At 44.5% G+C, this 13,234-nt stretch overlaps 1 protein-coding gene across 1 annotated transcript; it reads left to right on the top strand.

Moving 5' to 3' along the window:
- Positions 1-878: 878 nt before the first annotated feature.
- On the top strand, positions 879-9,570 carry C2H19orf67 (chromosome 2 C19orf67 homolog). Its single transcript, XM_066618480.1, has 6 exons — positions 879-1,150; positions 3,734-3,878; positions 4,825-4,925; positions 5,479-5,664; positions 5,876-5,998; positions 9,396-9,570. The coding sequence occupies exons 1-6, from the start codon at positions 879-881 to the stop codon at positions 9,568-9,570; spliced, it is 1,002 nt and encodes a 333-aa protein (XP_066474577.1).
- The last annotated feature ends 3,664 nt before the right edge of the window (positions 9,571-13,234 follow it).

A 13,234-nucleotide genomic window follows, 5' to 3' on the forward strand; every position in this document is an offset into this window, starting at 1 on the left:
CTGCAGGTGAGTCTCCGGGTTCCTCTGAGGGCTCCCAGCTCTCACACATGTCCCTAAGACGGCGAAGTTGTCCTTTCCCATCATCGTTTTATGGATAGTTTGGTGCCGATATCCCTCCCTCATTGTGCCCATCCATGCAGTCCCTCAGTGCTCTCAAATACAAGCAGACAAAGCTGGATACTGTGAAGAAACTTGTCATTCTGAGCAGCGCAGTCAACCACACTAAAGGCAGCTGGGCGCTGAGATGCCAACAGGAACAAGCCCTGTTGAGTTCACTGCCTGTTTTTATGGATTCCTTTCCCTCAGTTCTGTGGCAGTTTTGGGGTCTGGAAAGAGAAGGTGTGCCTCAGGGTGTCTAATCACAAAGCACATTTAGGACTGATGTCCACACATTTTGAAATAAACATACTTTATAAAATGTTTATAAAATGACACACTTTAAATTTATTTTGGAGTCCTTCCTCCAAATCGCTCAGGACCATGAACACAGCCATTCTCCCCATTTATCCTCATAGTGATCCTTTGGAGTAGGTTAGATTATGAGGTCACCCAAAGGTTAGGCTAAGGCCATCCAAAGGTCACCTATGAACTTCATTGCATAGGATGGAGTTGAACAGAGGACTTCACTGTCAAAAGAATGCAGCACACTGAGGGCACAATCCTATGCATATCTACTTTGAAGTAAGTCCTATTGCATTCAATGGAGCTTACTCCCAGGAAAGTGTGGATAGGATGGCTCAGGTGGAGGGAGGGGGGTCATCTTTCATGTTTGCTTCAGAAACTTACTTATGAATACTGCCTTTCAGGACTTTCAAGCTATATTGATACTTAGTACCCTTTCCTTCTGTTGGCAGATTTCCTACAGCAGCAGTTCAACAATGGCAGGCAAGCAAGGGTACAGTTGTCTATCAGATGGCCCGGGGAATGTTCCATCTTCTAGCCCCGAAGGCACAGTCAGTCCTCGTAGTCCAGGCCTATGTCTCATCTCCCCAGCCATTGCAGAGTCCCCTTGGCTGAGCAATGCACCACCACAGCCTCAGTCACCTTCAGAAGTAAACATCACTTTGGAGGAGCTCCTAGCTCCCATTACCGAAAAGCTCAAGTATTTGCTGAAGAAAGCAGAGGACTTCCAGACATACCTGCTGTACAGGTGGCAAGGGGCTGGGTCAGGGATGAGGGAACATGCAAGGGAGGTGGCTTACGTACTTTTGTCTGTTCAATATTGGTCTGTTTGATGAAACGTGACTTATAATATACCTTTAAGGTGGAACTGCATGTTGTCATGAGAAGATGGAAGCATGGAGAGGGAATGGATAGCTGGGCTAGTTCTACAATGCTGCTATGTCTAAGATCCCTAAGTGCAGGAAAAATGTCTTAAAAGGGGGTTGTGATAAAGGGGTGTGCATGCTGTAGTTTGATCAGTTGAACCACCTGTACAATTCTGCTCCTTTCTTTGAGCTAGAAGGTGGATCATTTGGAGCAGGGGAACTCTCAATCACACCAAGTGGCAAAGTAGCTTCTAATTTTTCTTTTTTGTGTGGTCACCCCTATTCTTAGATCCCTCTTATCTGGATCATGCAAAATAATTCAGGCTAGGTATCATGTCTTTCTGAACATTTTATGTGCCTCATGCCATTCCTTAGTTATGGGCTATGGGGGGGGGGGAGAGATACCATACAGTCTTGCTGAAAAAGTAGTGTGTCAGAGTGCTGATTAGGTTGACTTTGGAGCTCATTATTTTAAAATATTTCTTTTTGTAAAGACTATCACCTTGCAGGTTGGACAGTCTCTCTTCTTGGCCCTCTTGAATAGAGTGTATGTGGATACACACCTAAGGTGCTGGCTGGATTCTTCTTGTGCTGTGCCTCCCTGAGGATTCTGCACCTGCAAATCCCATTTCACACCTGCCCTCATGGTGCATTGTCCTTAGTAATCTACCACCAACCCCTTTCTCCTGTACCCCTTTTAGCCCAAAGGAGGCATCACATACACTCCCCCCCAAACACCCACACAACTTTAAGGGCTGGGCCCACTAACCATTTCTGTCCCCTCACGCCTGGCTGTTGGTAACATTCTAGCCCCAGTTAGGCTACCAGATTCTGGGAAGGTACAGTGTTTAATTGTGCCCTTGTTGAGATATTGAAGAAGCCAGCACTTTCACCAAGTGAATTTATGCAAAAATCCATGGTGCTAAGCCCCCCTAAAATGAAATGAAAAATAGTGTTCATTTACCTCTTTTGGGGGGACCCCTGAAACTGGTGCTAAAACACCTTTGGTTGTGGTGCAGAAACACACTATTGGTAAAATATGGGTAAGTCCATGCCTGGTACCCCCCCCCCTTCAAGTGGCACCCAGGGCAGATGTCCCGATTTGCCATACCCTAGATACACCATTGGCAGAAGGGCTCATGCTATTGTCATGTGATGTAGTGGCATGGGCAACTTATCCTTTCTTGGCACACACATGACTGATGGCAATAGTTAGCATGACGTGTTACACGTCAGGGACCAGAAGCCAACAAGGGGCCCATCATTCTGAAAGTGCTGGCACTCCCACTTTTTTTGGGGGGGGGGGATTGCTGCCCATAAACAGAACTGGACAGCAACCAACTTTCCCTGGTGCCCAGTACAACTAGATGTAGACCTCCCACAATTTCAAAGTCCTCTGTGACACCTCACCTCTTAGCAAGCCTTGCTAGGTCTTGTGTAATGGAGAGATTCTGCCACCCCCAGAGACTTACTAAAAGTGCTGATTCTGGGGCATGCTGGCTTTATGCAGAAAGTTCAAAAGCTGTAGTATTCATTTCCTCCAGGCTGCCCCTCATCCTCCTAAATTCCCTTCAAGAGGTAAGAGCCTGAATCTGGTCTTTCCATGTCCTCTGAAGTGTACCAGGAGCAGGGTGCCTTCACAATTCATACACAGTAATTGTTATTAGACACATTTATATCCCACTTATACCTCCCTTTTCAGAGGAGTATTTTTTCTAAATGGTAATACTGTTCCCCAAGGACACAACCATAAAGAAAAAGATGATGGGGGAGATTAAAAGGGGGCAAATAAACTCAAAAATGTTAAAAGCCTAATTCTCCTCCTCACCATTGCAGGGCTATTGATGTTTCTATATGAGGGGCTAGTTCAGGGGTGCTCAATAGGTGGATTGCGATCTACCGGTAGATCGCGAGGCAAAATGAGTAGATCACGGAGTGCCGACCCCCCCCCTTCAGGTGCCTCTGGGAGGAAACGCCTGGAGTAAGGCCCATTGTACTCAATGGGGCTTACTCCCAGGTAAGTGTGGCTAGGATTGCAGCCTCACAGCCTAATCCTAGGCATGTCTACTCAGGAGTAAGTCCTGTTATACTCAGTGGGGCTCAAGGTACACCAACACATTGTACACATAAATGTTATATGTTATGATGGCGTGAACATCGTAAAAAAAACTCTGGTAGATCTCTGGGCTTTGCTGGGTTTCAAAGTAGCTCTCGAGCCAAAAAAGTGTGAGCACCCCTGGGCTAGTTGCTTTCTCATGTAACATGCCCTGCCCCTTGATTGATTAAAAGGTTGAATGCTCAACCCAGCCCTGGGTTGTTCTCAGGTCATCTCCAGTGGCAGAATGTGTAGTGCTGCACTGAGTCAAAGCTGATATGCCACAAGGAGCCAAGAGGGTGATTTTTTTTCCTCCTGGAAGTAGTGTTGAGCTAAAGTGGTGACCATACAGCTGACCTCCTATTTTCAGCAGAGACAGAATGCAGAAAGAGCAATTTGCCAAAGCTATGCCCACCTTCCTGCAGATGTGCCAGCCTTACTTCCACTACCTGGAATCCACAGCACGCAGCTGTACGCCATATTTAAGACCTCCACAGGAGCCAGTGAGGAGGCGGGTGAGTCTCTAGGAAGAACAAAAGATCTGGGGACAGTGCAGAGGTACCTTTTGTCCATCAAATCAAGTGATTTTGGAGTGGAGTTTCATGCAACAACAAAATTCAGCTTTCCTTCCTAGCAAATACATGGCCCACTCCAGGCCATTGCCATTCTGTTTCTCTTGTATGATCACAGTTCCTTAAAAAAAAACCTGCACTGCATATCTGAAATTCAGTTTTTGCGCTAAGTAGCAACTGTGCAGACACTAGTTTCTTTACAATTGAAAATACAGTATATGCAATGTTTTTTTTGGGGGGGGGGGTTGGTTGGTTCATGCAAATGGCAACTGTCATGGCAAAGCAGGATAAAGAAACTTTAAAAAGTTAGAGAAGACTGTTTTTGCCAATAAACTCCAGAATCTATGCCAGACCTTTAGAAAGGGATTATCAAACATATATCAACAGCAAAATGATATGCCTATAGGAGAAGGAAGGAATATACCTCGACAGGAGAGGAGCTAAATTCCCAGCTCCATAACCAACAGCGATGGCACAGCCCACCTAATACAACCTGGAGAAATGTACAGAGCTCCCTAACTGGACAGGCCAGAAGTCTAGCACAGTGTTCAAGGGCTCACTAGCTTTCTGCTTCCTGCAGACTCATAGCTAACTGAGACTGAAAGTGCCTGGACTGGTGTGCTGTTTTTCCTGAGAGGAGGAAGGAGTTGGTAGATAATGAGGACAGCACAGATGCTGTGTTTCTGGAAGATTCCAAGTATGAGGAGCTTGGCTGGGGCAGAAGTTTCCCTTTAGCCACTAGAAGGGAAAGAAGTGAGCAGTGAGCCAGTTGTGTTAGCAGCTTGTGAGTTATCACTTGCCTGCCACTGCTCAAGAACGAGCCTTCAAACTCCAAAATCAAACAAATAAAAATAGCCTCCCAATTTGTCATTCTCCCTCTGCCCCACAGCTCCTGGAGATCTCTCAACAATTAGCCTGCCAACTTGAGCAACTGGTACTGATGTATGCTTCATTCAGCTTTGTCTCCCTAGAAGACACTGACCCATTCAGGTAGGAGACCATCCCCTAGAGGTGCCTTGAAGTCCGAAGAGTAGGTGGCGCTTGCTGGTTGTTAGAATAGGAGAACGGGAAAAAATGCATTCTTTTCAGCCAAATTAGTAGCTGCTGTTTTTGTGACATGAAATACACAGGGTTAGACTAAAGGTAGTTAGATGTTTGCCCTACAGAGGGCACTGTTGCTCCAAGTGTTCTGATGACAGAACTGCACATTCCTTTATGCCAGACAACAAGTTTTTTAAACAAAAAAAACAAGAATTTCCCCCAAAAGTTTTCCCAAAATGTTTACATTGATTCTGTTGTCCAAATGATTTAACTTTGTGTGTGTTTTTTCTACAAGGATATTTGGAACCTAAAATTCAGTTACAACAGCCTGTGTTCACAAGCATAGGTTGTCCTCAAAAATAATAGTATTAAAAATTCAACATATATGTTTAGCTTTTCAGAAGTTCTTCCAGTTTTGAAACTGTGAAGGGAGCTGGGATGGAAGCAGACATAGACATGCACAATAGCCAGTTACTACTCTATTTCCATTTTTTTCCACCAGTGTCTCCTGTTTCTTCTGTGGGAAGTTTTGGCTAAATGAGTCACGGCAGCTTTCCATCTTCCGGTACTGCATCTCAGCCCCCTACACAGCTGCCCACATTCCCCACAATCTATACAAGAAGATGCGCTGGAACCTGGACACCTTGGAAGGGCCTGTGGGCCGTAATCAAACACCTCAAACAGAGTAGTGAGTTACAGGATCATGGAATGGAGGGCACCTGACTGAGACCCAGATCCAATAATAATTCATCCAGCCTGTGGCATTGGGAGTGTTTGGTTCCACATGGTGACCTGATGATACTGAACTGCTGAAGTTCTCACCAGGACCTTATTCTCCCTCTGAGATTCGCTGGGGCTCACTTGATCAGTCACCCTAATGCGATCTTACTTTCTTGCAGCTACTTCCTATGCTTCCGGGATACAGGAGATGAGACAACAGTGAAGATACAGAAACTCTGGTCTATTGGACGTTGGGTGCCTGTGGACCCTGATAGTGAGCACAGCTCTGATGTGCTATCCTGGTGGGTATACAGAGTAGCAGCTGACTAGTAAAGGGTGCACTGATTTTCAAACTTGCATGGTCCATGAATGTGTTTTAAACTGACAAAGTACACACTTGGGATGTCTTAACAATCAAGGTATAACGAACCTATACTCCATGATTCTGAGTATACTGAAGAAGTGCTTGGACAGATCAGACTAAGGTCCACCTATTCCAGCATTCTTTGCAAGAATACCAATAGGTGCTTGGGGATCCACCTAAAATTGGGCAACATCTACTAGTTGAGCACAGTATACTTTGTGTCCCATTGCAGGGCCATCATTTACAAGTAAACTGCTATGGCAAAAGCCACATTTGATGTGGGTTCATACTAAAACGAATGACAGAAAATGGCTACAGGTATAGAGTGCATTTCCAAATGGCCACTAGCATGTTTGCCTACCCAGTGGTCTCTGGGGACTGTCCTCAAAATAGCCAAACAGAAATGTACTGCCCTTCTGACTATTCACTGAAATGCACTGGCACAGACTGGATCCTGCTAAATTTTCCCCCTCCACCCCTTGCTACATCCGATCTTATCTGCATAAAAATCAACCTTTTAGAAGGGCCATAGTAATGCACTGGAATTTGTTGCTATTCTGTACTCTGACCTGCCAGCCTAAGAAGAAGACCACGCTAACTCGTCTAACACATCTTACACATGGCTATGGGAATGTGCTGGGATGCTGCACATGATCCTGTAGACCTCAGAATAAAGCTTGTACAAAATGCTTGTCATTCAGAATGGCAGTGCAGAGGGTTTGGTGGAGATAAAAAATCTTCGCTAAAATCATAGGAATGCATTGGAAAATGTTGGGATGCTGCCCAATTGTCTATAGCAGGGCTCTCCAAATCCTGGCCCATGGGCCAGATCTGGGGTTTGGAAAAAGCCATCCTGCCCCATGAGCAGTGTCTACCATTCTGAATTCCTGTGCCCAGACCTGTTTGAAAGAATTGTGGCGCTATGGCAGAACAGTAAGCACTACTTGAGAATGGGGAGGGCTTTTCAGGACACAGAAGTTTCCAGTTTGGAGACCTCTGGTCTATAGTAAATACTGGAAGCCCCAGTATAAGTCATAGGTACATTCAGAAAAGCCCTCAAAGACCCTGGGCAGGAGGTCTGGTCTAGAGGGTACAGCCTCCATTTGCCTGAAGATTAACATCCACAAGGTCGCCAGTTCGAGGCCACCGGCACCGTGCGACCTTGAAGCAGCTGGCAAGCTGCAGCTGAGCTGTTCCATCTGCTCGGAGCGTGGGAGGATGGAGGCCAGAATGTTAAACCAGATCGGAGTGTAACACCTTGAATGTAGTGGTTCTTGAAAGAAAGAACCTTCTTTCAATTTGTAAAAATCCCTGCGTGGATTTAATAAGCCTGCCTATGTAAACCGCCTTGAATAAAGTCTTGAATAAAGACCAAGAAAGGTGGTATATAAATACTGTATATATTATTATATATTATTACCTCTCCTCCTCCCTGAACACAGGTACTACTTAGCATTCATATAGAAATCTTTCTAGGTGTTCCGATAAATTTGCTCCCTAAGCCTCAGAACATCCCTGCGAGGCAGGCCAGTATCACTTTACAAATATGGGTGAACAACTGAGGCCAAGACAAAGCTGCCCTGTATAAAAGCATTGTCTGTTGTAGCCACTCACATTTGGGATGGCAAACAGAGCATAACAGCCCAGGAAAGCCTTGTGATAGTGCTTTCAGTTGACATCACAAAATAAACTGATCTTTGCATTGAAATGGTTGCATGGCCATAGCCTGCATTGGCTGAACAGTCACATTGTGTATCTCAGAGATTGAGCATGTGGGCATCATTCTACATGAAAGGTGAACGGAGATAAGCTGGCTACAGAATATCTTGCTATGACTAGCCGTCAATGTAATATAGGCCTTCACAGCCAGGAACCTTAAGAATATCTGCTGTACACTGCATGAGGCCTGTTTGCAGATTAAGGGCACAATCCTAACCAACTTTTCAGCATTGGTATAGCTGTGCCAGTGGGGCGTGTGTTGCATCCTGCAGTGGAGGGGGGAGTCATGTCAATCTCCTCAAGGTAAGGCAATGTTTGTTCCCGTACCTTGGAGTTGCATTGCCCTTACCTTGGTGCTGGAAAGTTGGTTAGGACTGCACCCTAAGTGAATGAAGTGTTTTTTTTAAATGTGCATATTAATGTAACACGTATTTGGTACTTGTGGCTGCCATAGACCTATTTGCATTTGGGTGTGCCGAGATGATTACAGATACATGATAATGAGAAGGAGAGTTTCTAGTAAGATATGTACAAATGTGGTGTATAAGTGTATGTACGATATGTGGGGGTAGGAATACAGTAGAATTTGTTTATACAGTATACCAAATATATGGATGTGGTTTTGGAATCTCTCCCATGTATGGTCCAAAAGAAGGAACTTGCGTTCACAAAAAAATAAAAGTTCTAAGAGGATTATGCATCCCATTGATTTAATATGGTTAAACAACTGTTTCCACTTTAAGATGGGTCTGTGCTTTTATTTAAATAAAAATCCAACATGTAGAGTACAAAACTCTGGGGATTTTGAAATATTTTAGTCCCTGATAAATATAGTTAATCTGATGTGCTGCAGCTGGCCATGTGATTTTTCACTTGAGTGGTATGCGAAGCCCTGTCAGAATAAAAGAGGAACAGCCTTCACCAGCACCTACACCTCTGGCTTCTCTGGAGAATAATGTCCGGGAATCATTCTGCTGCTGTTTTCATGTTGAACCTTTCAGGCCTTCACCAGCAAAGCCACAGCATGTACCTTGTTTTCAGGATCTTTCCTGGTGCACTGTTAAAATAATGTAATACTGCTCATACACTCAACAATGACATCTGGTGGCAGTGCCTTGTGTTTCAAGCCTGGACAGGACAGCTGGTGTAGTTACTAATCTGCATTGTCTTTGGCACTGTCAGACACCCCTAAGGATTCCAATGTTTCCAAATTGGGACAGAGTTGCCATTTTGTGACGTTTCTTCCTTAAGATATTGAGATGTAGCCTAACGGGTGTGTGGCAAGCTGCTCTTCTTCCATCTAAAGAGTAGGATGCCACTTCCCACACACTTTCACTGTGGTAAACACAAGTGTAGCTGCTGCCTGTCATCTGAGTCAATATTATGACAGAAGACCCAATGTCTGCTCATGTTTTCTAAAAGAAGGAACACAAAGAAATGACTATGCAAATGAAGGAGAAGAGGGGGAAAAATACCAAACTCCAAATATCATCTAGTAACCTCGTTCTTAGGAAAATATGTTTTCAGAACATTAGCAGTCAGGCCTGAACCCAGCCTGGGGAATATATCTAGGGAGCTGGAATGTCACTGCTTACCATCTCCCTTTCTTCCCACAGGGTGCTGTGTCACCAGCCCATGGGGGATTATCAGCAGCTCCTGACAATTGGCTTTGAGGAACCCTCCCACACTTTGGCCACAGACCTCCTGGTGCAGATGCTGAATGCCCAGAGCTCTGGTTTGGTGAGCCACGAGTCCTCCTGCTGGGTGAGCCCTGGAGAGCAGGTTCAGTAGAAGACTGAAGATGCCACTCACCATACCATAGTCATGGTACACTAAGGTGCAGCCCCTGGCTTCTCAACATGTCCATGTCAGCTGGCAAGTTGGTATTTTCAAATGAAAGGTAAAGAAGTCTTACCTGATGCTTGGCCTTACGAAGATTCCAGTTTAAGATTTTTGCAGTTTTGCTTTGAAGGAGGAAAAAAAGTCCTGATTTTTTCCCCCAAGATCCCATTTCAACCCCATAGTATTTACAGTGGGGTAGAGAAATGTTTTAAAATAAGGATATATATGTGGAAGGTCACTCCATGCCTCCCAGCTGCTTTCACCTGGCTAGCTACTGGGCCCCATCACCCTTGAGATAAGATACCTCATGGAAGTGCCTTTGCTTAGGGGAACTCAAAAGTTGGCAGTAGAAAAGAGAGAAGGGTACTGCTTTCCTTCCTTCAGAGAAGGGATTTGTCTAGCAAACCTCAGTGGTGCTCCAAAGCTGGACATAGAAGTGTTATGGGAGGTCGTTCAAAGATGTTTCTATTGCTCCAAGTTAAAATATCTTCTCACTGATGTTGTCCCCATGTCCTATGAATTTATATACTCCTGGTACTCTTTTCTTTGAGCTCCAGTCAATGGTGGTGGATCAGATCAACTCAGGATATCTGAAGCACCCAATAGGAGACATCCCTAGAGTTTTAAGGACAATATAAATATATATCCAATAAAGCAACACAGGCTGCTTCTATGCTTCTTTCTATTCTGATGACTGTTTTTCAAGCTTGCTATTTTAAAGACCACTTTTCTAGCCTGAGGAAGGATATTGGAGAGCATCTCCTTCTATTGCTACCCTTCATCTCTAGCTACATTTGCTCATTTATTTACAGCCCAATCCTAACTAGGTTGCCCTTTATGACAGTGGAACAGAGTTCTACCAGCTGTCCCTGCCTCCTGATGGGAGAGGAAATTTTCCAAAGGATATTGAATGCCCTCTTGCCTTTTCTCAGAGAACTATCTGGATATGCTACTGCCTCTGCTATAATAATAGGTGAAATTTGCCCCAAACAATCTTAACAATTTGTGTATGGCAAAGCTCTAGCACTCTCAATGGCTAATTATCCTGCTTTTGTACTTCAAAGGTTCTAGAACATGAAAGGCCAACTTATTTATATTATAAGTACAGAAGCACCTTATGCTAAAATGCTGACCATTCATATTCTAGAAGCTGTTCTGGTCAAACATTAGGCGAGATGACTGTATAATTATCAACAGCAACAATTCCAGAAAAAAAACCAGGCTGTTATGGAAATGTACACTGAGACACATACACAGTGAAGGCCTGCCATCTCGTGGTCGGAGTGCATATCTGCAAGTTATAGGCTACTTTGTTAACATGGAGAACTAGAGCATTTCTTTAAAAGGCAGGCACTAAAAAGAGACAAATGCAGATAAGCATGAAAATAAAAAGTCTAAAGTACATGCAAACCATCTCTTTTTCAAAAACAAACCACACACATTTAAACAAGCAGCAATCACGTGTGCACTGTTTCCTGTAGCCCTTCTAAACAGAAGCACCAGATATAGTTCTGCATTCACCACTCCAAAATCTCAGTGCCAATTTATCCCTTTCTTTTGGTGCCACTACAGACAATTTAGGCTTCCTTGCAGAGCACCATCCAAAAAGCTATCAATCTCTGGCAACACAATTCCAGAGTTAAAACTACAGAAACTCCACTCACACATATCCTTAGAAGTAAATTCAAGTGTGTGCCCACTTAAACAAGCACAAGTACCATATTGCTCCTCCTCACACTTGAATCAAACTGTTTGGGGTTTAAAGCAGTTTTCCAGGTCATCTCCCAAGAACTAAGCCTGCAACTCTACTAACAAGCATGCACAAAAGTCAAGGCATGAAGTCACAGAACTTTGAGATTCTGGGTGCAAGCCTAACCAACTTTCCAACGTTGAAATAGCTGTGCCAATGTGGCGTGCACTGCATCCTACTGTGGGGAGGCAGTCAAGGGGGCCTCCACAAGGTAAGGGCATGCTTGTTACCTTACTTTGGGGCTGCATTGTGGCTAGGTCAGTGCTGAAATGTTGGTTAGGATTGTGCTCTGTCATGTAGCTCTGGGGTGCTCCTTTCCACTTCCTTCTTCCATTTCTGCCCAACAGTGCATATATACAACAGGAACCAAATATCCCTGTGGGCCAGACAAAAATGGGTCAAGGGGCCATACAGCAGGGTTGCATATCCACACAGGGGAGATGCATTGTAATGATAGCAGACTTGTTCTCTGCAAGACCTCTCAGCTTGTGGCACTGCTCATCTCACAGCATAAGCATAAACCAGAGATCATGGTCATGCTGGTTTGGTCATACTTCAGTCACTAACAACAATTGCAGTAAGGTCGAAGCTTTGCTTTTGGTAATGCACACCCTAATGCTATGGTCATACCTTTTTTAGGATCAACTAAAATATCACAAAGAAGCACATAAGCCTTTCTTTCCCCAGAATTCTTCTTCAGACAGGATGTCAAATAGTCTGGGCAAGCAGAAGCTTGCTGGTTTCTTCATGACATTTAAAGATACTGTATTTTGGCATTTTTCTTAATGCAGCAACATGGCTTTTTACAATTGTTATGGGCAACAAAGAAACTATATATTTGCCACAGTTGCACTTGACTATCTAATCTCTAATGCAGCAGTCTCTGCTTGCCAGTAAACTAGTCCCCAGTGCAGATGGAGCTTACTGTTCCGCCTGGGGCCTCTCTTCAGCTCTGCAGATCACCTCCAACCTTCCTGATGACCAGCCATGCATGCCCGGAAATCTGGGCACAAAGCCAGGTGGGGTGAAAGACCCTGGAAGCGTGAAGCAAGCATGAAGGTTGGGGGTGCTCTGTGATGTGAATGAACGTTAAGCAACATTCACATGGGGGAAGGATATGGCCCATGGGCTGGAGTCTGGAGAGCACTGCTCTAATGCAAAGTAAAATATGTTCACTCTAAAATGTGTCCAGCTTTAGTATACAACTTCAGTCATGATCCTGCTTCACAGTCACTAGTAAGGACCACTATCTTGTATGCCTTCATTTCAACATTAAAGTTCTTCTATATGCACTTTTGGCCCAATCTTATCCCCTGACTATCCCTCATAAAGAGCTTCCAGTGACATGTGGAGTGTGCCACTGGTGGGCATTTTTGAGCCGCTACCACAAAGTGGCAGCACTGGTGGCCTGCAGCTGCAGCCTGTCTGGTGCAGGTAAGCCATGTGCAGAGTGCGTATTGTGGACAGGGAGGAAGAATAACATGGCGTGGATACTGGGACAGTCACACACACCATATCTTATCCCCTCTTTCCAAAACCTTCCAACCCCTTTCCTCTCTTCAGACATATGCCACCAAAAATGGCTGGCATATATCTGAGAAGACCTGTATGCATATGGAAGTAAGTACATATGTTTTTTACTTACCTCCTATTTGTTTTCAGGTATCCCCCCCCCCAATCAGGGCCATCAGCAGATTGTATCTCACATTTTAGAAGACCCCAGGTGATAGAACAGGTCAAGTTAGAATACAGACACCTACTTCTTTTATTGAAGGGAAGTTTACCCCGCCTTTCAAGCAAAAACCTTCTCAAAGCAGCTAACACTAGTAGCAGTGCAACCCTATGCATGTTTGCTTAGAAGTA

Source organism: Tiliqua scincoides, chromosome 2 (assembly GCF_035046505.1).
Source record: "Tiliqua scincoides isolate rTilSci1 chromosome 2, rTilSci1.hap2, whole genome shotgun sequence".
NCBI classification, from domain to species: Eukaryota; Metazoa; Chordata; class Lepidosauria; order Squamata; family Scincidae; genus Tiliqua; species Tiliqua scincoides.

Coding starts and splice junctions, on each gene's coding strand:
- C2H19orf67 (XM_066618480.1), top strand. CDS start 879: ATGGCAGGCAAGCAAGGGTACAGTTGTCTATCAGATGGCCCGGGGAAT. Junction 1,151..3,733: donor CAGACATACCTGCTGTACAG/GTGGCAAGGGGC, acceptor TCCTATTTTCAG/CAGAGACAGAATGCAGAAAG. Junction 3,879..4,824: donor AGGAGCCAGTGAGGAGGCGG/GTGAGTCTCTAG, acceptor TCTGCCCCACAG/CTCCTGGAGATCTCTCAACA.